This window comes from Phalacrocorax aristotelis, chromosome 13 (genome assembly GCF_949628215.1).
Source record: "Phalacrocorax aristotelis chromosome 13, bGulAri2.1, whole genome shotgun sequence".
Taxonomy (NCBI): domain Eukaryota; kingdom Metazoa; phylum Chordata; class Aves; order Suliformes; family Phalacrocoracidae; genus Phalacrocorax; species Phalacrocorax aristotelis.
The window spans coordinates 13,097,451-13,125,052 of record NC_134288.1 but is presented as its reverse complement, the minus strand read 5'-3'; the positions used below and the strand labels follow the sequence as shown (position 1 = coordinate 13,125,052).

The 27,602-nt window shown below is 41.3% G+C and overlaps 1 protein-coding gene across 1 annotated transcript in view; it reads left to right on the top strand.

Moving 5' to 3' along the window:
* The window catches only part of CDH4 (cadherin 4), a 469,761-nt gene that overhangs the window by 273,318 nt on the left and 168,841 nt on the right, over positions 1–27,602 (top strand). The window contains exons 3-4 of the mRNA XM_075108659.1: positions 8,573–8,796; positions 24,181–24,357. Coding sequence (XP_074964760.1) covers positions 8,573–8,796; positions 24,181–24,357 — 401 coding nt within the window. The remainder of the gene's footprint in view (positions 1–8,572; positions 8,797–24,180; positions 24,358–27,602) is intronic.

Sequence of the window (27,602 nt, the reverse complement as noted above, 5' to 3'; positions counted from 1 at the left end):
GCCCCGTGCTAAATACCAGGAAGAGAATAGAGGGGAATATTCCCTTTACTAATACTTGTTTCTAATCAGATAAAAATAAGTGACAGTGTAGGAAGAATCCCTCTACTGACTGCCAGAACATGTCAATTTATCAAATTTTTCCACCGTTGCTCTTTTTTGAGCTAGCCTGAGAGCTGACAGTGTATGTTTTACAGTGCAGCAAGGTAGATTGATTGATCCTAAATAGAAAAGCCTTTGGGGTCTTGAGCTGATGTTTTAGCTTTGGGAAAAAACTGAGTAAAGCATGTTAATGTAGAGAAAGGAGCCTGGTTTAATTGGACCAACTCCTGGCTTGCTGAAAATTAATGGCTGGCTGGCTGCTGCCAGAGTGATTCATCTTTTCTATCATGTTCTACAGTCCTTCTCTCCAGGGGTCTGTACTCCCCTCCAATTCCAATACCAAAAGTGAAATATGCTGCTTTTTTTTTTCTTCTTCTTCCTTAAAAACATGTATTTTAGTTGGATTGGCTTCCAGTAAATGAAAAATAGCACTGGTGGTGGTAGTATGAAGGAGACAGGCAGTGTATGGGAATTGGGTTTTGTTTACTGTAGGCCTGGTTTTGTTTTGTTTGAATGGGATTTAGATCTTCCTTTAATGTACTCTCAGCTCCTCGTTGCTACTGGCTGACTGTACAGGTGACAGAATGAGTTTCTAAAGGATCCGGATTTCAGTGTGTTGAAATGTATTGTTCCTTTTCTTTTTATCTGGCCGTGGAAACAGAAACCCTGTGTAAGCAAGAGCTATTAAAAGTGACTATAAAGCTGGAAAAGGTGTTGAAAGCATTTAGGTAGCTCTGGGAATGAAAAGATGAATTTTCCATGTAGCTCTGCCCACAGAGATATATTTTTATTTTTTTTTTTAATAAATGACTTGTGCATGAACAAGGCTTGCAGTTTTCTCCATAAAACCTACTGGAGGCAGTCCTGGCTTTGTGAAAGCAAAACAGCCTGCAAATGAACACGAGGTAGTTGGGACTTTACTAGTGTGCGCCTAAAACCTGCGTGGATAATTTGATCATGGAGGGGGTTGAGCTTTGGAATTTGAAGTGGGGAAATTCAAAATGTACTTTTAAATGTAAATTACTTTTATGTGCCATTTCAGATCTATGTTACTTGCTGCTGGAGACAGATTGCCGCTCGTTTGCTGATTCAGAGGTGTAGCCCAATGACTGGCACTTGGAGTCGCTTCTAAGAAGCGTATAATAGGTTGGGAATGTCGTGAATGTTGTATTATTGCATATTCCGTATAGGAGGATTCACAGTGACTGAAGATTACAGGAAGATAAATAAAGATTTTGTTTAACATAATTACATATGGTAAATTGTTATGGTAATTTATTATTATTCCAGTAAGGCAAATATTAGCAGTCATAGCTCAGAGATCATAAATAATGCACTGGAAAATTGGATGTAATGTTTCACATTGACCTGAGATATGGGAAATGGATAAAATTGCAGCAGATTTCTGTACCATTAATTGCAAGAAAATAGCATTAAGAACATGCTAAATCATGCTAAATATTTTCAGCAGGTGATAGACTGTGGGGCAGTTCATTAATTCTCTTAACTCATCTATTATTTTTGTTTTTTACTCTGAGAACACTTGATGAATAGTCAGTGCTTTGTGAAGCCGAGGGTATGGGCATGCACATTTTTATATACACTCAAATACCAACCAACAAACATCCATTTCTTTCCAACAGTTTTCTGTATCAAAGCATTTTCTTAAACTGTATAGTCTCAAACTTGATCACTAGGGATATGTTTATTAGACTCTGAAGTAGCTGTTCGAATTGCTGTTTTTACCTTTTACCAGTAGAGTTTGGTTCTCCCACAGTGCTATAAATTATTAAATAAAGACACTAAGAGTTTATTAGTGTAATATTTTTTATGGGGACACGGTTGAAAATGTAACCTATAAAATTAGTAATGGGAGGATGAAGATTGTACATTCCTTCTATGAGTTTTTACGGCCATCATTTTTTCCTATTTATGCATTGTTTTTCTTCTACAGAAGGAGAAGGGCTCTGAGTATTTTATTAACTGCATGAAGCAAATCTGGTTGTGTATTGTATGATAGTATGGGATTCACTGTAAGCAGGAATGGGACAGAAACAGGACTCCGGACTTACATGTAGCATTGCATGTAAGCGGAGTGGCTGAAGTCGGTTTTCATTTCCAGCAAACACTGAAACAGCAACGTCTCCGCGTTCTTCCAGTGTGGTCGAAAAGCCTGTTGTACCCAGATACATTCATCCCCTTAGTACAAGAGAAACAAAATCCTCTTGCCTTCCCTTCAGTGTTAGCCTTTTGTAGACGAGCTATTTCAGTGCCAGAACTCCACCACGTGTTTACGTTTGTTCACAGGACTCACTTCTACAAAGCAATTTCAATAATAGGTCGTGTGACATTTCTTGATTTTTTAACCCAGAGCTAATTTGGAAATACACCAGTGGTTTGTAGGACCAAGAATCTGCCCCTGCTTGCTTTTTGAAGTGCCTGTAAAAGTCCATTTTCCCATTTAAAACTTCTGTCTTGTATTTGGTTAGCCTGTATGTGGGCGGTGGAGGCAGTGTGATCTGGCAGTTCAGATGAGAAACGGGGAGCCTGAATTTCAGGATTCAGCGCCCAGCTTTGCTGGGGATTTCCAGCATGGCCATGGGGAAGTCACTTGACTGCGGTTTGTTCCCACTGCTGTAAAACAGTTTTCTCACAGAATTCCGGAGGGGTTGCGTGAACATAAAGGAAGATGCCTCAAAAATGTGGCCACGTAAAAGTTTATACTACATACTTACTTTCTCAAATAAATGAAGCTTTCCAATGAGGCACAGCGCGCTCTGTTTCACATTAGCACTTAACGGAGGAATGAGTTTGTGTGAATGTAATGCACTCACAGGGTGCCCAGGAACACATACATTGTTTTCATTAACTGAATGGTTTCATGCCTGTTCTTAGACAACAGGTTCCTATCCACTAGAAGGCTGGGGAGTTAAATTTCTGATGTGGTGACATGTGGGGGAATGCTGGCCAGGACTGCCGCCCACCCCGCAGAAGCCAGAGAAGAAGGATGGGTGCAGACGTATGGGAGCATTGGGCCAGAAGTGCCAGGGCAGGAATACAAGTGATTTGCTAATGATGACACAAAAGGAACATTTCTATACATGCTCAGGACTCTGCAGGTTACCTGAACATCTGAAATTTCCAAAGGTTACAGTTAAGCCATCCTCATCTTAATGGTGTTCACAGAAGTGGTGCAAGGGGGTGGATTTGGTGGCTTAGGTTTATCACAGTCGCGCCGGGTGTAAAGGGAGCTGTTCAAGAGACACAACTTGAAAAGCAGAAAGGATCCAGCTGTAAATAGTGGTGTGTGTTTGCTGCTTTGAAGTTCATCACGAAAGAAACATCTTTGCAGCGATAATCCTCAAAACCATGGCGAAAAACAGAGTCCTGAAGGGACCCATATCCTGAACTGTGGGATGATGTCCCGCCAGGGGGTATATCCTAATAAATAAGTATTATCCCTCCTGCTCTTCCAGCCCTGTGCAGCTTGCCCGAGGGGGCACTTTTTAATGGACTAGGAGAAGTTAAAGGAGAATCCAGAAGGATAAGGCTTAAAGTGAATGCTTTGGTTTATACCATTTACAGTCCTATTAAATTCAATATATTTCTCAGACATTTGGGGGGCAAGGAAGTTCAGTGTATTCGTACATCTTTCAAGATCCTCGCTTGATCATTTGACTCTGTCCAGCTAGCTTAACAAGCTAAATAATAAAAGGGAACAATGCAAAACTTGTTGAATTTTTTTTCACCCTGTGTCTTTTTTGAAGAAGGGTACTATTTTTTTTCTCAGATGTCCAGCAGATTGCTGCAGACTCCTGCAGCTTCGCTGCCCATCACTCAATACCTATTTCAGCATATCAAATTGTTGTAGGTTCTGCTTTCATAGAGGAGCAATTAAAAATGATGAGGGTAAAGGGTTAAACCTAAAAGCCTGCTAATGAGGGTGCCTTCTTGGTTTTCTTTTCATCAGGCATTTGATGCTGTTTTCAGCATAAGCTTTCGATAAGCATCACTGAACATTTTTCCAGAGTATATTAAAAAAAGTTTTCTTTTTTTACCATCCTGTAAAAATGACAGATGTGTGGCTCTGCTGTTTATCTGAAATCCTAATTACTGATGCTGCAGCTTTTGAATGTTAAATTCATGCAGTGTTCTTCAGACTTCAAACTAGTCAAAGAAAGATGGATTTGTGTCCACAGAGAGATCTAAGTCTAGTAAACAGAGCCAATGTTTGTTTGTTTATTTATTAAATTATTTTAAAGTCAAGAGTTGCATCAACTGCAAATTACGTATTCTTAGAGCTTTGTAGAGGAGAAAAAGAGAAAAAAAAAAAAAAAAAAAAAAGCAGAAGTTTTCTGCCATGGGATGAACTTTTAATTCCTGTTTCCATGAGAGCAAAGAGTAAAGGTAAGAGGTGAAATTTGAAAATATGGGTGAGATCTCCTTTCCTTGAGCTGTGGTGTTTATTATAGAACAACAGCTTGCTTTGTTTTCTAAACCTATACACGTGTATTTGGATAATATATATAAGAAGTACATACGAATGATGTATATGTGTGTGTGTATATATACAACAGTGCATCTCAGTAGTCATGTAACAGCCCAAGGAAACATTCTCCCAGGGCAGCAAGGAGGATGAGCACAGGATTTCTAACGAGACTCCTTGCAGCCATGTGGCGAAAACGTGAGCGGTTCATCTATACTGTGTTGCAGATGTGTTTTCTACGCTGCGTATAAACATGTATAAACGTGGTGATACCTAATATTCATGAATATTCTGAACTGTCTCCCCTGTGTGGCCGCAATCTTCTGCAAAGCCACTCAGGTGAGCCATGGCCTGTTTGGGCAGCTGTGCAAGGTGCCGTCCTTCTTAGTGACTAAACGCTATGGAATCCATACGTCCGTGAAGCCTTTTTGTGTTAGCAGCTCCTAAGGACTCTTCAGAGAGGAGTTGGCTGTGTTAATGCATTGCTGAGCATTCATCTACCTGTGCTACCTGAGAAGAGCAGTGTGGAGCAGAGACATTGCTTGTTTAAAAAATTAGTCTTAATTTCTCTCAGGATTTTCTCTGTCTCTAGTCAAGTTTATTTTAAACTAATGGAAGTAATTAGCGAGTCACAGAGGGACTTTGTCTAAGAGGTAGCCATTTTTAGATAATGGAGCATAAAAGTCGACACAGTGACATATGACACCAGAGCAGCATATTGGAGCCATGCGCTGTGTCTTAAGCAGATGTTTAAGTACTTTGAATACTGAAATCACTACATACACGTATAGGAAGGGGTTGGTTTTTTTTCTTTCAGGCTACTAGTACACTGTAGGGCTTTCTTTTAATCTCAATAAAATGAAAGCAAGCTCTGAATTGTTTTTAATGTGCAGTCATGATCACTCCTTTCTTCAATGCCTTTCTTCAAATGTCTTTTTGTATATGATATGTGGGTACTTCAGGAGGTATAGATGGAACTCGCTTTTTGCATTGCCATTATATAGCAGAGAAGTGCAATAATACACCAACTGATGTACCTCATTTCTAACAACACTGATGGCGTGGAGCTGAAAATAAATAACATCCTAGCAGCGAAGCACTCAATGTGTTCACACGTATTTGTTATAGCTGTGAACTCAGGGGAGCTTTGCAGAAATTCCTGAGAGATGGAGATCTCGCAGCAGGGTGGTCCCCAGGGGTGCGAGGGATCTCCCCTGGCAGCTCCAGCCACCTCGCGGGTATCCGGGGACATCCCGGTTTCTCTGGGTGTGCAGCCCTGGTTCTTGTAGGTGCCACCAAACCTGGTGTGTGTTTAACCTCATTCAGTGCTTTCATGAATTTTTAACTTTCAGACTAATCTAAAAATTGTGTCTTTACTGTTAAAGCAAGCAGGGCCTGGCAGGGATGTGAGAACTGACCGGGGATTGCCCATATGATCAGATCGATGGTGGCACCACAGAGTTTTGGAGTTAGTGTTGACCACGCGTTGTCCCCAGCAGGCCGTTTAGAAGTGAAACTTCGTTTTGGGGGATAAGAAATTTCAGCCTTCAGGAGACAACCTGTTTTGTGCCGGTTGACCTCAAGGCCAGAGCATTGCCTTCTTGGCGTGGACTGGTAGCCCTCAGCAGTGGTTGGGTCTGGGTAGGATGGCCCATGCACTACATGGCGCCTCGAGAAGGGCCCAAGCTCCAGCTCTGACAATGCTCAAGTTCGGAGCCTCAGCATGGTCACATATTTTTTTTAAGTTTGGCTTCCAACTTGTAAACCTGAGCTTTGAAGTTTGAGGTAATTCCTGGCTTTTCTGGAAACTTATGGAAGACTCAATCCTGTAGGTTTTCTTCTTTGTTTATTTAAGTGGATGGAAGTTTCACTTCCGTAAGGCAGAGATCCCCTCCTCCAGGCCACTGAATATCTGCCCTGTGCTCTGACACTCAGCGGCTGAAAGCAAGAGCGCCAAGAGCGTCAAACTGTGGTCAAAGTAGTGATTAAATAATATCCTGTCCCTTAAAAATTGTGACCAAGGTTTCATTTAAACTTTGAGTAATGCAGGAGATGCTACTTCCTGTTACACTGGAAAACATTTTTATGCTTCTGGAGGTAGAAAGTAAAGATAACCCCTCAAATGTCTCAGCTAAAGCATTTCAGATGAGATAGGCGTGGAGGTTATTTGCTGCAGTCTGATCTACAGTGAAAAGTAAAGACGGGCAAACCCCTGCTCTCCAAAACAAAGTTGAAGGACTTTTGTTTTCCCTGGATTCTAGACTAAACAAGATTTTAATGATGTAGTCTATGACAATGAAATTGCTTGAAAGCATTGCCCACAGGTTTTTTGTATGCTAGATAACTTTATCCATCTTCTTTTTTATAAATCAATGTGTGACATTTGCTGTTTGTGCCCAGTAATTTACTGCAGCATTAGGTAACCGTTCCCACCACACACACATAAAAATGTATGATGTGGTCTAAATAAATACATAGCATAGAAAGCCTTTGAAAGATATATAGTTAGAACATGCTGACAGCACCCCGGTTATTGTGGGGTGCTGTTTGGTGAAGGAGGGGCTGATTTTCCTTCCGCCACTACAGTCTGCTCCTCATTTCTCCATACTGTGATGGTACCGGGGGCTTTGGCAGCAGCACTGGTCGAGCACTTCCCTGGCTGCTTTTTTCTTTCACCTGTGCCATCCCTCAGATATTTTTATTTAAATCCAGCTTAGTCCCTGATTCAGCTCAAAGCACCACTGCAGAAGCAGTCAGCTCTGGTATGGGAGGAAGAGGATGGCTGAGGTAAAACTGGCTCAAGAGCTCCTCTCGCCTGGATTGCCACTGCATCCCTTCTCCTCCCACCACAGCCAGTCTAGGTAAGCTTCATCTGACTTAGCTTTTCTCGTGCAAAAACGAAGTGTTTGCTGAAGCTCCCTGAGCCTTGGGCTAGCAGGTTTTCCTTGTCTCATGGCAGGCTCGGAGCATCGTGGCAAAGCACTCGGAAGACACAGCATGAGAACCCCTATAACGATCCTAGCTAGAAAGCTGTGTATCCGTTCTCACTCAGTTGAGATGTTTTTATGGGTACAATATGTTTTCCTTCACCACGTGTGTTCCGCCCCGTGGATTACTCGAATGGCAGAAAGTGTTTTGTTTCCTATCCGATTAGCTGCAGGTTCAGTCTCTATCAGATTTGTCAATTTTGTCATATAATAGTTTGGTTTTCTGCCAGCCTAATGTATGTGACATATTTCATAATGCCAAAAAAAAAAAAAGTTTTCAAACTAGACTGTAAAAGAATTTGACCAAAAAAGGCCAAAAATAAAAATATCAGCAACTGGGGAGCTTTGATCTAAAAGTGTAGGCTTTTAAATGACAAGTTGTGGTTTGCAAAGTGAAGTTTTACAGTTCTTTGCAGTAGCTGTAACACGCGGAGGGGTCGGCCAGGGTGGGATCGCAGCTCTGCTTGCAGGGGTCCAGTCCCAGCAGTGGATGCCGTCTGCAGAACGATTTTAATTTTTCTTCTTTGTTTAAGTTTTTCGGTTTTATATTTCTGATAATGGAATTGTTATGGGCTTTTGAATTTCAGTTAAGAATGTGCAAATAGCCTATCTGGTAAGTAGGTTATTGAAGGGTTAGGGAAATGGAGAACATTTCGTGCAAAAAAATACCCATGGTGTGGGTAATAGACTCCAGTCGAATTTAAAAGATAATGGCGACAAGGGAGAAATCCGCTTGTAGAAATGGGGAACAGCTGTGTTTGAGATCTAATGAAACTGTATCAAATACTTTAAAAATGGCTTACAACTTCTTCCCTGGGGAACAGAGATAAAGCACAAGAGCACTTCTGAAAGGTCGAAGAAACAGTTAAATCATTTCCTTGATGGTTATTAGAGATATAGAAGACATCAGTGAAAATTAAATGTCTGAAACTTGTATTTGATTGCTTTCCTTATCACGCCAATCTCACACGTTTCTCCCATATCTTGTTCTCTGTTCTAGTAAAATTTAATAACTGTGCCAGTAACAAGGGAGTTCGGTATGAAACCAACAGCCTAGACTTCAAGGTGAGAGCAGATGGGACCATATATGCTGCCCACCAGGTGCAGATGCCCTCGAAGCAGCTGATACTGATGCTGACCGCGTGGGATCCCGAGACCCTGCGCCGATGGGAGGCAATCGTCAGGTTTCTGGTGGCAGAGAAGTCGCAACACAATGGACACAAGGTAAGAAGTTTTCAAAGCTCTTTTTCTTCTTTTGTTCTTCCTTTGCTTGCGTTCCCCAAACCTTTAAAAGTTACGTGTGGCGTTGGATTGTTTGTGTTGCCAGAGGAAGTGTCTGGGTAGAAAACATCAAAAGCAGAAGCAAATGTCTTGCAAGTGATCCTTGATCGTCTCTGACAGAAATGATTTTAGGTCACCAGCGAGGGAAGCGTACTCTAAGTTCACAATTTCATATTTTAATGTGATCACTTGGCTCTGCTATATACTGCAGGTTATGTACCTTGTGTTTGCATCTCACTGCTGATACTCTCTTGACGTGAAATAAAACCTGCAAATGAAGGGTGCCTGCCTCTCTCCAGAGTCTAAGTCAACCATCGTCTTCAGAAATACAAGATGAAGTTGAGGTTTGTTTTGTGACAGCATAGTCCTGGGGTCGCGCACTGGCTGCTGCTGCCATGCTGCTAAGACATCTCCCTGGTTTTTGCAGTGATTCCTTTCTCTCCGCGAGCCATCTGCACGGCCCCGCAGCTCTGTGGCAGGCTTCCAGAGGGGAGATTTGGGCTTGTTCCCTTCCGACACATCAAGGACGGGGACATTGCTGCTGCCTGATAAGGGGCATATGCTTACATGCAGCACAGGCCAGCAGGGCAGCAGAGCACAACATGGCATCGCAGTGGCAAACGTACCCTCTGCTCAATGCCAGTGTCTTCCCTTCCCCACAGCCGAAGAGTGAAAAGCCAGCACCGTTCAGTATTTCAGACGAAGGTTACAGATGCTTTCTTTCTTTCTGAGTTTCATACAGGTAGCTGAAAAGCAGGAAGGATCTGTCCCTGCCCAGCAGTCTGAGAGCAGTATTGCTTCAGTTAAATACAGCGGTGGGCTGCACAGTGCTGTTGTAACTGGGGACTGCTCCATGAAAACACATTTCTTCTGGTCTGCTCCTTGAGTAGCTGTCTCTGTCCCACCTTTTCCATATCATCTTTGGCAGCAGCAGTTCTCCAACTTTTCATTTTCTCCTTCCTTTTCAGTGTTAGTCTGGGCTGAAGATCGTGTACTACACTGAGTAAATGCAGTTATATTGTCTGGTGCCTACTCAAAAAACCCAATTCTGTGATGGCTGGGTGGTTACATTTAAGCAGGATTTGGCAGGAAATTTGCTGAAGAACCTTATTTATTGCTGGATCTTGAAGACCTGCAGAGCAAGGATGAAGGTGTGTGTCCTGGGGAACAGTCATGGCTAGTTCAGGGACCAGCAACATCACTTGGCCACGGCTGTAGTTTGGATTAATGCACCACAGTAATTGTCAAAATAGCAAGGCTGGCGTCTCCTTTCCTTTTTTTCCACAGTGCTTGGACAGAGAGGGCAGGGCAGAGAAGGAGGGGGAAAAGAGGGAGGGACTTTCTGTGCCGTCTTGCCAGAATGCCACTATGTGAGCCTGTGCCATTTGGGAGAATTTTTGCCATGTGTGAGACAAGAGGAAGAGACTTGGAGAGACTGAAATCTAACAGTTGCCCAGTGGGCTGACCCCTGAGGTTTTGCATGGCTTAGAGTTGTATAAATACAATTCTGCTGCTCTTCAGTAAGACTCTGGCTTGTGCAAGATATAATTAAGCCCTGTACGTTATGTCAACTGTATTTGCCATTTTCTAACCAAAGAAATACTGCTTCCTTCTAAAAGTAATTAAATATTGAAGGAACAAAGTAAGGTGTCTTATATACTGCTTTAAATTTCTTCGTAGTGTAGCAGAAGGAAAACTGAATAAGCACACATTTCTGTTTTAGTAAAATATTTGGTTGGAAATTCATCTAATGTTAATGTAAGCTGAACTCTGGTTCAAAACAGAGAGAGCTAAGCTTTTTAAAATTCATATCCCTTCTTTCTAAAAGCCTTATTAGTGTGTAGTTCGAGGCTGGAAAAATATGGAAAACAAGACTAATGACAAGGTCATAAGCAGTTTTATTGTGGGTCCCTATAGCAGGCATCCGACTTGTGTTTTATTTAAATGCTTGTGCTTTTTGCAAGCAAAATAATCCTTTGTTTACTAAAGAAATAAATATGATTATGAGATTATTTTAAAAAATAATAGTGTTTATGCTAAAAAAAAACCCCAAAACCTAACAATATCCAGTTCAATGTGTTTCAGGCCATGACCCTAATATGCTACATTTCATGGCTTGTACTAGAAGCAGATTTCACGTTTGGTTTTGTATAGGATAATATGACTCAAGCAGAACTACATAATTTTTTGAAAGACATTTTAGACTGTTGTGTTATATTCAGGCTATGGAGACAGCCAATCTGGGAGAGAAAGGAGGAGGTGACCTGAGAAAGGAATGAGACCAACTCCCTGTTCTGGCGCACACATCCGTTTCCATTTTACTTTGTAAATTTGTGACTGATTTTGTGAAAATGCTGAACAGTTCCCAGACATTAAAAATAATTGGCATGAAATTTGCCTTACCGCACCTACCGGTCTCTGCTGGCACCTACAGCACAAACAAGTCCTTCTGCCTTACTCGCCCATCCTCTGTGTTTCTGTAGGCTTCTCCATGACTGATGGCCCTCAGCTGGGGCAGCCCCACGGTGCGACAGGAAGCGTGCTGCCTCTCTGAATCACCTCTGAAAGGATAAATCAGAATTTAGTTCACAAGTATCCATGGATTGAAGCTTCACGAAAACATGATTAGCCCTCCTGGAGTGGCCGTTATTAGACATTTGGTTTATTATGGAGGTTAATACACAAGAAATCTTATAGGAGAAGCCAACACTGTTGGGAGGCCGTGGGGGACCAGAAGTGAGGTCCCTGCTCTGCTGCGAATTCCTGGTGCCTTCTGGGGGGGAGCAAACCCAGGCTCCTACAGCCTGCCTCCAAAACGGAGACAGTGGTCTACTTCCCAGGAGGACACAGAGGATAAACCCCTCAATACCTGATCCTTTGGATTTGTGATCCTTTATCATCACAATTTATAAGACTGGAAATCTGTGAGAGGGGCTGGGAGAGCTTTGGTGGTTACCAGCATGCTTTCAGGGTGGCAGATCAGTTCAGGATGGCTCCTGTCGGGATAGTCGTCCCCTTGTGTGCTTTCATTGCAAAATCAGAGGTTTGGGTGTCTATACCTGTGTCTCAGATCCCACAGCTGTGCTGCTAATCTCAGTGCAAGCTGACATTTTAATGGTGAGTGACCCAATACAATGACGGTTTCCCCTCCTTCATAGTGTTGGCCTTATAAATGTACTAATTGCTTCAGAAGACTGAATAACCTGGGAAAGTTGCAGATTTTCACTGGTAACCACTGTAATGAAAGAACTCTAACTACTACATTAAAGTTTAATGCTAGTAGAATGAAACGATACGAAAGAAGGCAAATATTTTAAAAATGTATTTTATGATACATGAAGCATACATTTTCCCCTCCTCCTCAGCAAGCGCTTGAACGTAAACTTTTTTTCTGGTTAATACAAGTGATATTAGTAACTCTAGGAACTTTTTTTGTTCAGTCTTGCAGGAAACCTGATAGCAATTCAATTAGAAAATGCAAATGAGGTCACATATTTCCCACAGGAGTGCTGAATTACCCCAGAGGAAATTGAGTGATATTCTAGCATAACAATAAATACTTAAGATAAAGTTTCTTGTACTGTTCTTGTCTGGCTGCCTGTTGTTGCAATTGAAAGTATCAATAGGACCTGTGGGGCCAATTTGGAAAGAAGACTAGAAAGAAAGAAAATAAAAGAAAAAAAGTTTTTTATGAAATAATATAAAGCCCTTGTAGCTTGTGTCAGCATTTATGAAAGATAATAAACTTGAGTGGGATAATGCTCCAGAAGAAGACAAAGTACAGCCAGGCTTTACTTATCTGGAATTAGCAGCACAATGTCTTCTTTTTCTAAGAGTGCTTGCTATTATTTCTAACAATTGGATACTGATTCAACCAAAAGTCTAAAAATGAAGATTATGTTTGTGAACAGTGGTGATGCTGCTGAAGACTTCAGTCTTCAGGGTGTCCTCTGTTTCTTAGCTGCAGAAACTCAAGTCTTCCTAATTCCATGGATAGACGTGTTCCATTTGTCCTTCACTTCCCACACTACCCTCTGTGTCTGTAAGGTCCAAGCCCCTCCTCCTCACTCCTTGCTAACGATCGTCTGCCACTACCTGTGTTGGCTTCTCCCATCTGAAGTTCTGGCCTACTCTTCCATATTGATCTTTTCGTTATATTTCAGTGCTTGTATGTGTCTAAGCACGTTAAGGCACATCTGGCAAATTTTCTTCATTAGATTGTGTATTTGTCTGTAGTTCTCACCTCATGAGTTAAAATCGGGATCATAGAAATACAGCATAGAAAGGAATTCACAGCAAAAGAGCTTGGAGATGCAGGATATATTCAGTACATGTAGGATGCCAGTCATCTGCTGCCAGTGACTTATTTTAGAAAAAAAAAATACTGTTTTCTTTGAATCTTGTTTATGTCAACCTAAGTTTCTCATTGTCTTAGCTTTTCAAATTCTGAGCATGGAAGTATGTAAATTTTTGCAATGTTGAATCACCGAGAATCGTGCAATTAAAATCTTGCAAATGTATGGTTATGCAGCTAGTGTTTAAAACATTGAGAACTACTGTCAAAAATCAATCCTCGCTTAAGCCCAGCTTGTGTTTTATTATGTCTCATCTTATTTTGGGCTTCTTTCATAACCCAGGCATGAGTCCGCAGCCATACAATATGAATGTGAAAAGCTGGTTCTCACGGCCAGGGTTTTTTTTTTATTTAAAGCCTTTAAATAATCTGGCATTTTACGTGGCTGAGATTTTAAATTCTAGTACAGCCTTTGCTGATCACAAATACAAAGGTGTCTGGGCAAGAAAAGGCTTATTCAGCACTGATCTTGTTTATGACCTCAGTTATTGTGCTAGCCAGGATGGTCTGCGCCAGGCCTGGGAGGGAAGAAGATGTAGCCTTCCCTTGATGGAAGAAATGACAGCTTCAGTGGGAGTGGTGCTTCCAGCACTCCTGGTCTTCCTGATGCTCTCAAGTGGGCATGCTCGGAAGAAATGGGAAAAAGAGCCACCACATTTATTCCCTTTCCTGCCTTCCCCGGCATTGGGATGAAATATATATGGCATCAGGGTGATGGAGTTTGCCCCATCAAACTGTGTTATGCCTAGAGAGGGGCTGAAGAAATGAGACTGTATTTGTCATCCTGCCTCTTTCTGGACATATTTATGCACATGTTAAGTACTGGATTGTTACGCTGGGGCTGTCCTGTTTGACTGCCTCTGGGGGAGATCCAAGGTAGTAACTAAGTCCAGTAAAACTGCAGCCGGCGTAATTCCTATTTTTATATCCTCACCAGTGAAACAAGGCTTTGACTGATCAGTCAGTGAGAGTAGATAAAGAGATTTCTGTTTTCCTTAGGTAACTTGTGAGACATTGTTTGGGGTTTTAACAAATCAGATCAGTGGAAAAGATCAGAAAGCAGATGACTAATAAATTAATATCATATAATTGTTACCAGTGAGACTGCTCATGTTAATTGTGGAAGTCTAATGAAGGTGCGTCAGGCGACCTTGTCTGACCTCATGCTTATGAGAATGGGAACATCTAGCATTTAATCATCACATGAGATGAGAGTGTTTGTGAAAACATGTGAACTTAGTTGGCTTGATTTTCAGGTGTGTTGAATCACATTGCCTTACACTGAAACCAAGATAAGATATGACATACAGGTGCTCATTGCCTTGGAAAATCAGCCCACTGTGGGAAGTTTCCAAGTGCTGCACTTGCTGCATTTAGTTCTTAAACAGTCAGCATCTTACCAAGGGTCAGGCTCAAAGCCATACTAGAAAGATCATCCGTAAGTGAAATTCACTGCAGACCTGTCTTCCTTCAAACAAAAAGAAGTCCTAAGGATTGAACTGCCTCCACGGAAATAAGTTTCTTCTGATAAAACAAAACCCTTGGACTGCTGTGTACTGCCTGCCTGTGATGTGTACCTTGCCCTTACGAGATCGAAGCCTTTGACCTCGGGTTTCACATTCTTTGTTGGTAACTGCTGAAGTCTGACTGCCACTTCCAAAAAATATTTTGGACTGAATCTCCGAAAAAAACCTTCATTGCTGGGGTAATCCGTTGACAGTTGCACATAAACATGAATTTGAGTAAAGACAAAAATTGCTTCATGCAGGCATATCTACCAAACCTTTTTTTAGGGGCTGCGAGTGTCCACTTAGCTTCTCTGTAGCCCAGCTTGCTGAGACAGCTTGGTAGTTACAAGCTCAGGGGGAAGAAGAACTTCAGTTCCTCCCGACCTCTGGAGGCCAGGTCCTTGCTCGCCAGACGTGGTCCGTGGTAGAGCAGCTGCATCGCATTCTGCCCCCTCGGCACTGCCGGCGGGAGAAGCGAGGAGAACCAGCCAGGCGCAGGTGTCCGGCGTGGCGGGGAGGGCTGAGCGGGCTGTCCTTACCACCAGTGAGGAGTGGGATTTCAAACACTGCCTCCGTCCAGCAAAGCATTTAAAGACACACTTAAATTTCATCATGCAAATGGAGACGAATTGCACGTGTCCACGTGTTCAAATTTAAGCATTTGCTTAGGTGCACTCCAGGATTGGAGAATAAAAGAAGAACAGCCTTTTCTCAAGAGCCTCTTGAAATAACCAAAGGATGACTTGAAAGGGCAAAGTCACACACTAGCACTGGGGAGAAGTACCGGAATGAATTACTTTGCTTTGTGCTAAAGTAGCAGTGGTGCTTGTGATCTCTTAAATCTCTTGTGATCTTTTTACTTGCAAACATTATGAAGAGAAGGAATATTGTTACATTTAATTCATTATGATTATTTTAATTCATTTATCTTTTGAACCTCGTGGCTTTAGAAAATAAAATTAGATTAAAACTTTTCGCAGGCTTGTTAAGGGGTAGATTTGCTCCTGCTTCTTTCTGTGATGAAGAACAATTGTAGTAGACTGAATTCTAGAAGCAAAGAACTGTATTTTGGAACATTTTTTCAAATTATTTGCTAGAAGCTTTATCTGGGTAGAAGACCTCAGCTTGCTAGCCCAGATATTTCGTACATTTTTCTCGACAAGATATGTGCAGAATGAGAGAGCTAATATGAAGCTGCAGTAGCGGTTTTTACTTAATAGGATGTGACGAGATCTACCACCTTTATTCCTGTCCTATAGGTATCTGAACAGGTAACAAGGATGTAGTATTCTGTAATTAAATAGCCACGCTCTTGAGAAGTACTTGTAGTTCTGAAGCCATTGTGTGTGGTTTCTTCCAATTATGAGAATGACATTAACTCGAAGATAGAAGCGTCTTTTTGTAAACACTAGAAGGTAGAGTACAACAGTAATTTAGATGTTTCTTAAACAATCCTACCTAAGAAGCACTGTGAGATGAGATCTTACAAAGGGGATGTGAAAAGGTCAAGTTGATGTGGGGAACTTTACAAGGAAACAGCCTCATCAGAACTTTTCATGTTGGGATAAGATGTTCAAGCCCTAAAATGAGAAAGAAAAGTACATCGAGAGCTGTGCTTTGTAGGTGATGTCATCTTCTTCTGTTCGTTGAAGGCTCTTGTAATATTCAGAGCCTGACAATGACAAGAAGAGTATCACAGATGCTTGAAACCTGTGGGAACCATAAAAGATTCCACCAAAGGCAGATGGATTTCTTATGTGTCCGCTTCAGTATGTGATTCTTCCAGAGAATGGAAGAGGAAGAACATAATTTGAAATCTTGAAAGCAGTGCGCAGTCCAGGAGATACGTCTAATCATCAGTGCAGTGTTGTGATACCACAGAATAAGTTTCAGCACGGCTCTGCCTCTCCACCCCAGCTGAAACTTCCCTCACCTTAGAGATACCGTTCGCATTTCATCTCTGCTCAGTAATGAATGTGAGCACGCGTTGCCTGCAGGTGTCCTTATTCTGCTAGTACAAAAGCAAAGCATATTGAAGTGCTCTGGTGGCTTACCAGATCTCAACTTAAAACAGTGATAATTTACCAAACATTTAGGCAAATAGGTGTGGGTCAGTTCAGGTAATTTCTGAATTTCAATTAAATTGTACTGGAAAATCAACATATTCTGTCCCAGCGTGGGTCACCTGGTCAGCAGCCACCTGTAAAGCCATGTTCAGGATCAAGGCGCAAGCTTGCATGTTAGACACTGCAGACTGTTTACGAGGTCCTTACCTGGGCTACTAACCTTGTTAGGTTTTCTGATCAAAGAGAATAACCTGTATTTGGTTTTTTTTTAATAAGAGTCTTTTATGGCAATCTTGCGGGTTTTGCTGAGAGCTAGTGGGTGTCTCTCTGCTCTGCAGTCAGACTTAACTTTGTATTTGCAGTTGCCCGCTAAGGGCCCTGCTGCACCTTTCGTAAAGAAAGGATCTTCTGCCTGACTTACGAGCCAGAGTGTTGCGTTCTCCCTATTTAAACATTTCCTGCTTTTAGCTGTCATTCTTCTTCAGCTTCTTTCTTGCTTTACAGCCCTACAATGCTAAGGAACATTTTGATTCCTTGGTCACACCGATTGGGTTTTATTAGTTATACTGGATAGAATTTTCCCAAGCCCACAAAGCCAGCCAGATACCTAACAACCTTATATTTGCATGCCTGCCTCGTTTGTCAGCTGTCAAGGAACCGCGCGCGTACGGGTGGCTGCTCAGCTTTGACACAGACTCCTTGGGAGAGAGGGGCATTTGGCATGGCCAGTGCATGTGTGTGCGTTTTACGTGGCTCGTTCTCCTCCTCTGGGGGCAGTAACCCCCTTAGATTTTAGCAAACTTTTTCTTCCCTGTCACCTGATGTGTTCTGGAAGCTCATGCACTTGCCAAATCTGACAGTTTTTCTTACTAATTGACTCTAATGTGAACGGCTCTATGCAGCGCCACTGCTAGGTGATGATAAAAAAAAAAGTAATGAATTTTTGCCTAACTAGCTGATTTAATTAAAATGTTTTATACTGTAATTGTATGGTTTCTATAAATGGAGAGGTAATTTTGTTTAATGAGTTCCTAACCAAACATAACATTCCTGACTGTATGTAGCCAGATTTGATAAAGGTCACAAACGCTGAGATTCCACTGTTTGCTTTTGTAAGTCATGATGATCAAACAGCTTGATTTGGCACTTGAAATATCCTGTCAGGATTGGTTCCCTGTATTCCTGTTTATACCAGAAATTATTAGTATAGTTTTAGGAGCAGAGGGGGTTCTTCTCTGTATCTGAACGCTGTTCATTATCTTTAAAGTGGAAATCTACTGCCAAAATCACGTCTCATTGTCAATTAGTGGCTTCTCTGCAAACACATTAATTTAATGCCCCTGCTGAAGAACTGCGCACATTGGAACATCTTGCTGCTAAAACACTAGTTTTCAGAGCACTTTGACACAAATCATTCATGAATAGCAATTTATGCCATGATGGTATTGGGACATGATATGAAGCTATCTTTGATTAAATTTACCACAGCTTACAACTATTAGTAAATAGAGCTAATATAGATAGTCATTACAGATTTCTGGAAGGTGGATAAGGAGAAAAACAGGTTATGGATTCCTCACCTGTGTGTTTCTTAAAGAATACCTTCACCTAGATCGACTGTAATGAAAGAATGTCTAAAATAAAAAAAGTCTGTTCTTCCTAAAACTATCTTTTCCTGTCTCCAACTTTGGCGAATTCAGCAACGACCTAAATAGAAAAGAATCAATTACCCTAAAATAAATAAATTTGCCTTTTGTTCTGCAACCCTTTCATTATACTGTACGAGAACACGAAATGAAATATCTCTCTCTGCTAGAAGATCAAAAACTGGGGAAATGGTGCATTTTGGGAAAAAAGGGCTCATTCGTCCTCCACTGCCGTCCCTGATGTCAGCAAAATGTTGTCTCCTTAGAACAGAATTCATGCAAATGTTTATTTTACGGGGCTCTCATGTTCCCTTTGTTAAAGAACTAAGCTATATTTTCGTTGTCTTATTTTCTGTTTGGTAAATATCGTTTTCTCCTGTCCTTTCCACAGCTACCATGGAAACAAGTAAAAATGCTTCAGATTAAATATTTTTAAATAGATTTTTTCCTTGGTAGAAAATGGTACCAGTTTTCAAAATACCTATTGATGTAGGAGATGAAGGGGAATATGTTTGAGCAGTGGGCTAAAGGTGGCTTTGTATCCCCTTGTATTGATAAAAATATATTAAAAACACGTAGCCTCAGTTAAACCCTAGGAGTGACACTAGAAACAAAGCAAGCCAAGTATTATTTCTTTCCTGAAAAATGTCTAGTGTGACGTGTTAAAGATCCTGTAAAAATAATAAGACTGGCATATAAATAAAACACCGGTTAAATCGTAAATAATTTTGATACTTGAGAAATAAAATCCTTATTACCTCTTCTCCAATTGCAGGTACTTTTCATTCCAAGTGCAAGACTAATATATTTTAGTGCTGAATCTAGAGCATTTTGTTTTGCAGGTTGAGCCCTATAAAATTAATAATCTCCAATAAACGTACCCTAAGACGCACTGTTATTTATATGCAGAGAATGGTGGCTTATTTACCCAAACATTAGAGTGATCCAAAATGTTCAGCTAAGCAGGAACACAAAATATGATGTTATATTATGTAAATGGGTTTGTGATACGCTCTGCTGGATAATAACTTCCAGATGTCTCTGTAGCCAGAGGCTGACGGATATCAAAGGCAGGTTGGCTGGGAGGGGAGACGTGCCAGCTGGCAAGCCTGGCTACTGCTAAGTGTAGCGGAAGGTGAAAGCTGGTATTTCTTCACACTCACTGGTTTTATTTGTGGACTAGTGAAAAGTCAGCAGCTCGCAGACTTCTTTTCATGAGCGGAGATGGGGCTTGGGGGACTGTAGGGATCCCACGTGTCCTGTTCTTTCAGTGAATTATTTTTTGACCTCTGTTGGGAGTAGGGGTTGAGTTTAGCCCGAGTGTCCCAAAAAATGAAAGCCTGACAAGCCACGGACTAACAGTGGCAGGAGCTCATAGGCAGCCACTAGCTAGGTGGCTATTCTGACTGTCTTTTATTGCCAGAGCTGAATGCAGACGAGGAATCTCCCTGAGCTCTCAATGCCATGGTATAAAGGGAATCAGAGCACCATGAAGCCTCACCAGCCTGGAGTAAGGTTTCCTAAATCTGTTTGGTTTTAAAGTCTGACAGTCTCTAGGGTTTTAGCTACGTCATTAAATGCAATGCTAGACTGCAAAGGGATTGGAAATTACTCCTGTAAGATGCCGTTGAAGTCAATTCCATGGACTTCAAGAAAGCCCTGCACCTTCTGTGGAGCAACCTTTGAGAAGAAAGATCTTTGCACAATCCTTACAGAAGAAACTGCCTCCTTCAACCTTGCGTTGCTTTCTGAGAGCTGGACCTGTCATCTTGGTGAAAGGTTTCCAGTTGACTTAGGTGTGTTTTTAATTGACTTGTAACTGATAGCCCAAAAAACCCCAGAAGAGTGGTAAGGGGAATTGTAGGGTAGATTCTGCCACACTGCACTGCAGTTAATCCTCAGGTCATTAGTGTGACTTCCTGATCAAACTCGGAGAGGATGGTCTCTGAGAGACTCCTCCCCTGTCCTACAGCTGCTCACAGCCAATATTGTAGCTGCACTTTTCGGAGAAAGAAGCATTTTATTATCAGAAGATGCAATGGCTGCGTTATGATTTGCCCACATGGGCGTTGTGCATACATATGTTGCAGTTATGGGCCACAAACCCATTGGAAGAGACCCTGGGCAACTCAGAGCAAAGTTGATCCCAGGTTTGCAGAATGTAGGCTTTAAATAATACAGCTAGCACAGCACGCTTTACATTGCTTCATTAGCAAGCTCTAAAAATTCTGCCCTAATATGAATACCGAGGCATTAGATCATACTGAATCAAAATTCATAACAAATTTACATCCCAGCATGGTCTTTTCTCCTGTTGTTTTTCTTCATCCCACACTTTGTAATCACTTTTTCTCCTTGAACTTGAAGCTTTTCATCTGTTTTGGTTCAGCTATATTTCTCTAGCTTATCAATGTCCTGAAGTAATAGACAGGCATAATTACTAAATTATCTGACTATTTTATATCCTCGTTTAATTGTCTCTCTGTTGCCAAAGACCACGCTCACATGTTCCATGCTTGGTGTTTGATCCTGTTGTAACGAATTATAAATGTCACCATGTAATTTTCAGAACGGAGAGTGGATTTAACTTCCACTGCGCATGTGTTTCATGGACTGGCTTCTCTGTTTTGCTGCAAACGCCCGTCATCCTTTTGCCATATGTAAGAGGGTGATGGCACCTCACAGAAGCCACGGGAGGGAAGCCACCCTAAAGCAGTAGCACTAGAGGTGCTCAGTTTGGTAGTGAGAAGGAATATGGACAGATTGTGTTCTGATGACACTACAAAAGGGAGAGGAATATTTTATCTTTTTAAAATCTCTGCCTGAGATTCCAGGAAGCATATGGCCAGTAAGGCCATGAGAGAAGGAGCAGGTTTTTTCTCACTGAAAACTGTTATTCAGCAAAAACGGAATCAGAAGCTGTATTTTATAATAAATTTAATTTGGTGTCGCGTTCTGCTTTTGAGTTGAACTTTAGATCTTTGCAAACTCAAAAGTACAGGAGAGTTTTCTGGGGCTCGGGGTTAGTCATTGCTGTTATTCTAGAGATGTTCTTGGATGTTTCAGTCAGAGATCTGAATAGTTCTGGCATTTGTACTCACCAGACTTTGTTACTGCATTTGCCTCACAGCTTTTAAACAGGAGAAAACATGTTCAACGTATTTAAACAACACCAGAGAAATTAAGGTCATGGGAATGCATTGTCAACAAATGAAGATAAAAAAGAGCTGTTGTTTTAAAAAAAAAAAAAAACTGTTGTTGCAAGACGCTTTTGAAATTCTACATACCAAATTCAGAGTCATGTTGATGATTTATTCTAATGCAGGAAAACATCATCAAGAGTGACAAGCAAGCTAGTCACTGTCTAGTCACCTGCCAGCAAATATTTCGTAAAGACTAAAAAGGCTGGTACTGCCTTGCTGAGCTGACACTAATTATTTCAGTATACATGGAGCTTTGGGATTCATGTTAATTCTCAAGTCTGTCTTTAGTTCAGACTCATTCCACTGTGTAAACTCAGCAGAGCACAAATTATTTGACCATCCTTTCATAATCTGTCCCCACGCTCACTTGCCAATTATATAAACTGATCCAAATACCTGCTCTCAAAGGATCCACATTTGGGAATCACAAACCAATTAAAAAAAAAGGGATATCCACTTTTCTGTAGCTCATGTCTGGCAGTCCTATTTCATGTTGACATTCGTGTCTGGGTATCTCCTTTAGATAACATTGTTTTCATCAGGATTTAGAAAAGGTACCTTTCTGGTGATAAACCCTTTTTAGATTAAAACTCTATCAGATATTGCATATTGCATCCCATTGGAAGGATGAGCTCAACACTACCTACCAATATCCTGAACATCCCGAGAAAGTCACCCACTGCTGCATCATGATGCTGTTTCTTTGTTCGTTACACACTTACGTTAGTATTTTTATAACAATACCTAAATGTTGAACAGTGGTATAGTGATCTTGCAGCAGCTTAGTGACGATACTTGTTGAAGGTGTATAAAACAGCATTCAGGCAAACACAAAACAGCAGTCACCCTGGTGGCATGAGTTAGCATGAGAGAGGATTTGAGAAAAGTGGCTATGTGTGTGACTGAAAAAGATCACATTTGCCTGTTCTGTGAAAATTCAGTTCTGGAACTGGTTCATTTTTAAGGTTTGCAGTAAAAATAGCTGCATTTCTGCACAAATGCGTCCAACCATTGCAGCCAGTGGATGTCTGCCCTCCACAGGGAACACTGATCAGAGCCACGATCAAGCTGTACAAGTGGCCTCCTTGCTGCGGTGTCCAACTTTCGGCATCCAGAAGGTCCACACGGCTTTGGAGCCACCACTCAGTTCCATATACTGTTTAGATTAATTATACTATGTAGTTTTTAGGGGACTGCCTGCTTCACTGCCCTTCCAGATCAAGAACTGAAATGTACTAACAGATGGATTTACATCAAATTATAAACCCGAACGCAATGATTTCCACCAAAATCGGTGCCTACAGATAACTGCTTGCAAATGTTTGTAGGATGTTTGAGTTTGTACATTTCGAGTAAGACTGAAAGTGTGTGGCTTAAAATTGCAGGTGCCTCAAAAAATTATTTTGCTGGTTTTTCCTATGATGTTCTTGGGCGTTAGGGTGTTGGTTTTTTGGGGGGGTTTTATTTTGAGAGAATCAGCTGAAAATTGTAAAATGCAAAGAATGGTGTTCCCAGTGGATCTAACCTCAAATGAAGAGAATGAATGTGGCTTACAATCTTTCTGATTTATGAAAGTTTAAACATTTTCTCACCATATGGTAAAAAAAGCTTGTCTTTGTTAGTTATCTTTTCTGTGGACTTTCCAGAAGCAATGCCTCGGATCCAAGTATTGGGACTGGGTAACATCTGAAAAGCTTCTCCAAATGTACATGTCATTGATGCATCATTCTGTAAGGCAGAAATTTTCTAATAATGAACCAGACTCTTTAAGTCCAAACTGTGGTCGCACCAGTTCCATTTTTCTGCCACAGCGTTTTAATGTGTCCAACACCAAAGTATGCCATGGCCAGAATCCGCAGTTTAAAAAAAACTATTGCAAAGGACTCAAAAGCGCCCCAAATAATGAAAATTGTTTTCTGACTGAGGTATGTTACGCTTCTCAGGCTGCACGGGAAGACGTGTTTTTGGGATTTGTGTTCAAAACCCAGCTCTTATAAAGAGGTCATTCCTCATGAAGCATTAAGAAGTTGAACTAATTCACCTTTGTAGCCATGGATCTGATGGTCCCCCGTTCGTGGTTTGGTTTGGCAGGACATGTCTCCAGAACCACCGGCTGGAGGTTACTGCAACCCTGTTAACGCCAAGGAGCAGGGTAATTTCATACTATAAAACTGGGCCTGTGACAAAGGCTGTAAAGGAATTTTGTGTCTTTTTTTGTGTTCTGGTAGGTTGCATTTATTAGAAATTTGCAGAAACTCTTTACCCCAATATGCCACTAAAGCTCCCCGCAGCTGGTGTAATGAAGACGATATATTCAGGGAGGCATCTTGATTTGAGAGTGACAGCTCCGTATATTTGTGAAAATGAAGTGGCAGCAGAGTTGCCAGTAAAGCATATTGTGTCTTCATGGTGCAGAAAGATATCATGTTAATAACAATAATTTTCACAGTTACATGTGACCATTTGCACACAGGGAAGCGCCGCTGTTGGGAGAAGTCCTACGAAGCGAGGAAGAAGCTAACTGGTTTTGCTTTCTCGTTTCCACAACAGCCAAAAGGAAGGAAGACCATGCCTGGAGAACTGGCGCAGCAGCAAAGCGACACTCTGCTCCCGTGGCGCCAGCATCAGAGCGCTAACGGCCTGCGGCGGCAAAAGCGAGACTGGGTCATCCCACCGATCAACGTGCCAGAAAACTCCAGAGGACCCTTTCCACAGCAGCTGGTTCGGGTAAGTTAAGAAAAGAACCAGAAATAATAATAATAATAATAATGGTAATCTTACAGTGGGTCTGGTGAAGTAGTGGGTGTGGTCCAAGCTCATGGCATGGGAGGTCTGGCTCGAAGCACAGGCTCTCTGCTCTTCCTCTCTCATGCAAGAGAGTTGTCTTTTTACACGCTGCTGAAACACTTCTTTTCCAAAGCGACTTGCCCCAGTTTTCCCTCCCTCAGCTGAACGGCAGCCTAATCGCCTCCTTCCAGCCAGTCCCTCAAGAGTCGCTGGTGTTGCTGCCAAGATGGCAGTTTGCCCACAGTCTCATCCAGAAAACGGCTGCAGGTGTAAAGCTGGGCTTGGTGACACCCAGCGATGAGGGGGTGCTGCATCCTTCCCTTCCATCGCAGAGCCGGAGTGCAGATGCGTGGCGGGGCTCGAGGAGGTTGGCTGCCTGCCGCTGCTGCAGATGGATCCCTCATCCTCTGTATGTTGCTAGTTTCTTTCTTTACAAGGATGATCTCTGAGATCAAGTTTACCCATGTGGTTTTCTGTGACGATTATTGGATGACAGGAAAAGAAAAAGAAGGGAAAAGGGGCCTTTGACAGACACATTTGGTTGATGTATTATTGCTATTGATGAGTGTTAGCAAAATACAAATACATGTTGCTATTCCTCTTGCGGGTGCTGGTTTCGGGTTTTGGAGCAGTAGAAAGATTAGCTGCAAAAAAAAGAATTCCCTGGCAGACTTTTTCAACTCTTCCCTTGGAAGAAAACGGCGACAATTACAAAATGTCAGAACTTATTTTGAGCAACACTGGTGTGTCATTGGCATCCCTTCTCAGGAAGTTCACCTAGTCATCTTGAAACAGTGCCTGGATTCAAATGAGTTGTCATCATTACCTGTTCCACACTGATGAGCTGAGACTTTTCTGCACAGCCCATATCTGGGAGGAAGAAAGGAGTTTGCTGAGTCCTTTAGAAGTTCAGGTGAACTTTGCAATGACTCGTGCGATGGCTGAAGGTGAATGCTCCCGATTCACCAAGTATTGGGTAAACTTGAATTGAGAATTTCTTTATGCAATTAGGGAAGAACGACAAAGAATAAAAAAATAACCGGTGGCAAAAGTTTTTATGTCTGTCCTGGAAAAACAGGGAAGCCAAGGAGTCTTTGTGTGGTCAGCAGTGCTGGGTATGGAGTGGCCCATTAACGTGTTGTCCTAAGTTGAAAAAATGTCTGAAGAGGAGAATAATCTGATGTGTCAAAAATATTGTCCTAAATCAGATTAATAATGTAAATTCCTGAATTCCTGTGAAAAATAACCAGGGTACTTACAAAATTAACTTAGGCGCTGTCCCATTTCCTGCTGATTTCTTTTGAGCCTTGACTAGACAGCGAGAGGACAACTTGGCACCAGCTTCCCATGGCAAATTCATTGATTTATAAGGACTGAAATCTCTGTGGCACTTTTTCTCCCTACAGTCTGGAGATGAAACAGAAGGACTTAAGAATGCAAAACTCCAGTATTAATGAAAGTGACAAATAATAAATTTTATATAGGTACAGAAGAATTGATATTCATCACTTAAACTACCAGTAACCTTGGAAAGATAACCTAGCTGATGAAAACACAGAGCTCCCAGATTTTCAGCTATATATTCCATTGCAGTTTTTAAATACAGATGCTGGAGGAAACACTGAAAATGAAATTTAAAAATGGGGTGGGAAGTAAAGAAGTGGCTTACAGAGGGCTGCTTTCCTTTTCACCTGACACGCAGAAAGTATTGTAATGACCGGGAAGATCATACAAATAGTGTAAATTGATTGAGCTTGAGACCCCTGATGTTTCAGGCTTGGGTTGAGTTTGCTCATCTGCAGCATCCTGTTTGCTGGCTCCTGAATGTGAAGCTTGGGTGATTCCTAGGAGGAGTTACAGCTTCCCCTGTTAGGCTTTGCTCTTTAATTATCCAGAGTAGGACAAATCAACGTCTTCAAAGACCAGCACTATCTGATTATTTCCATCCACATAATCTTCAGGTTGCCCTTGAGCATTCAGCTGTCTCCTAGATCTAGGTAACAGTTTTGATCTGATTTCCCATGCTTTTGCTCACTGGGTGCTGAATATTTTTGTGTTCATCTGCTCACAAACTGGAGCTAGAAGTGCATGTGTGAAGGTACAGCTCAGATCCCATTTGTACAGAAGGAATTCTGTCACAGTTTTCTCTCTTGCTTTGTGGGAGGTGTTCAAACCTTACACTAGCTCCTGGACACTGAACTTTTTTTGGTCTGGAGACCCCTGCTTGAGCTGAGCTTACACTTCATAGGTATAACTAAGAAACCAGTCCCTCCATTATGGTATCTTTGGTTCTGGTTACCTCCAAGGAGAGGAAGGGATGGCATGAAAAAATCTGAATATTAAGAAACCAAAAAGCCCTACCAGAAGTACATTTTCATTGTACCATTCGCTGTTTGCGTTTTTGTAGGTCAGACTAATTTGAAATGCATAGGCAAGTCTTTTGGGTTCCCTCCTACTCCTGCTTCCTATTGTGAAGGTAAAAATTCCATTTTATGGAAGTTGATTAGTTACTTGTCAGTATTTTTAGCAAGGCTCTGCCTGAATGAAGTTTAAATCATAGCAAAGGTGAATGCAGCTTGATGGGAGCCACATACCTCGAAATGCAGCCCTATCTGGTTCAGCTGGGATCAACTGTAATTCTCTGCTCATTAAACCATTTCATTCTGATAAAATACATTAAATGAAAAAGTTTTTAGAAAAAAAAAGAAAAAAGGAAGACGTCACAACATTAGCCTTGCCAAAAAAACCCTCTGTTAATTACAGGGCTTTTTCTTTCAAAGGAACATCCGTGTCTGTTCATATGCAACAACCAGACTAACTAGGAAATTTAGTTCAGAAAAATAATATGTAAAAAATAATAATAGGAATTTCTGATTAGCTTTGGCTGCTGAAAAGATTTACTTATTCTTCAAAGAGTTTAAATAAACATCTGACATGTATAAGCTAAAAATAATTTTTATCAGTATAAAAATGTTTTGCAAATTTTGGTTTTGTCTTTGAAGCTGAGAAAAGTTATCAAATTTTCTTGATATATGCTTATTTATTTTGCAAACGTTTATGAAAATCTTGGGTTTAATTTCCTTGTGCTTGACTTCCACCTTTGTATTAGGAATAATATTTTACATGCTGTGAAATATTTTACTGTAGTGAGGATAATTTCATTACTAATTGTCAGGTACTCTCAT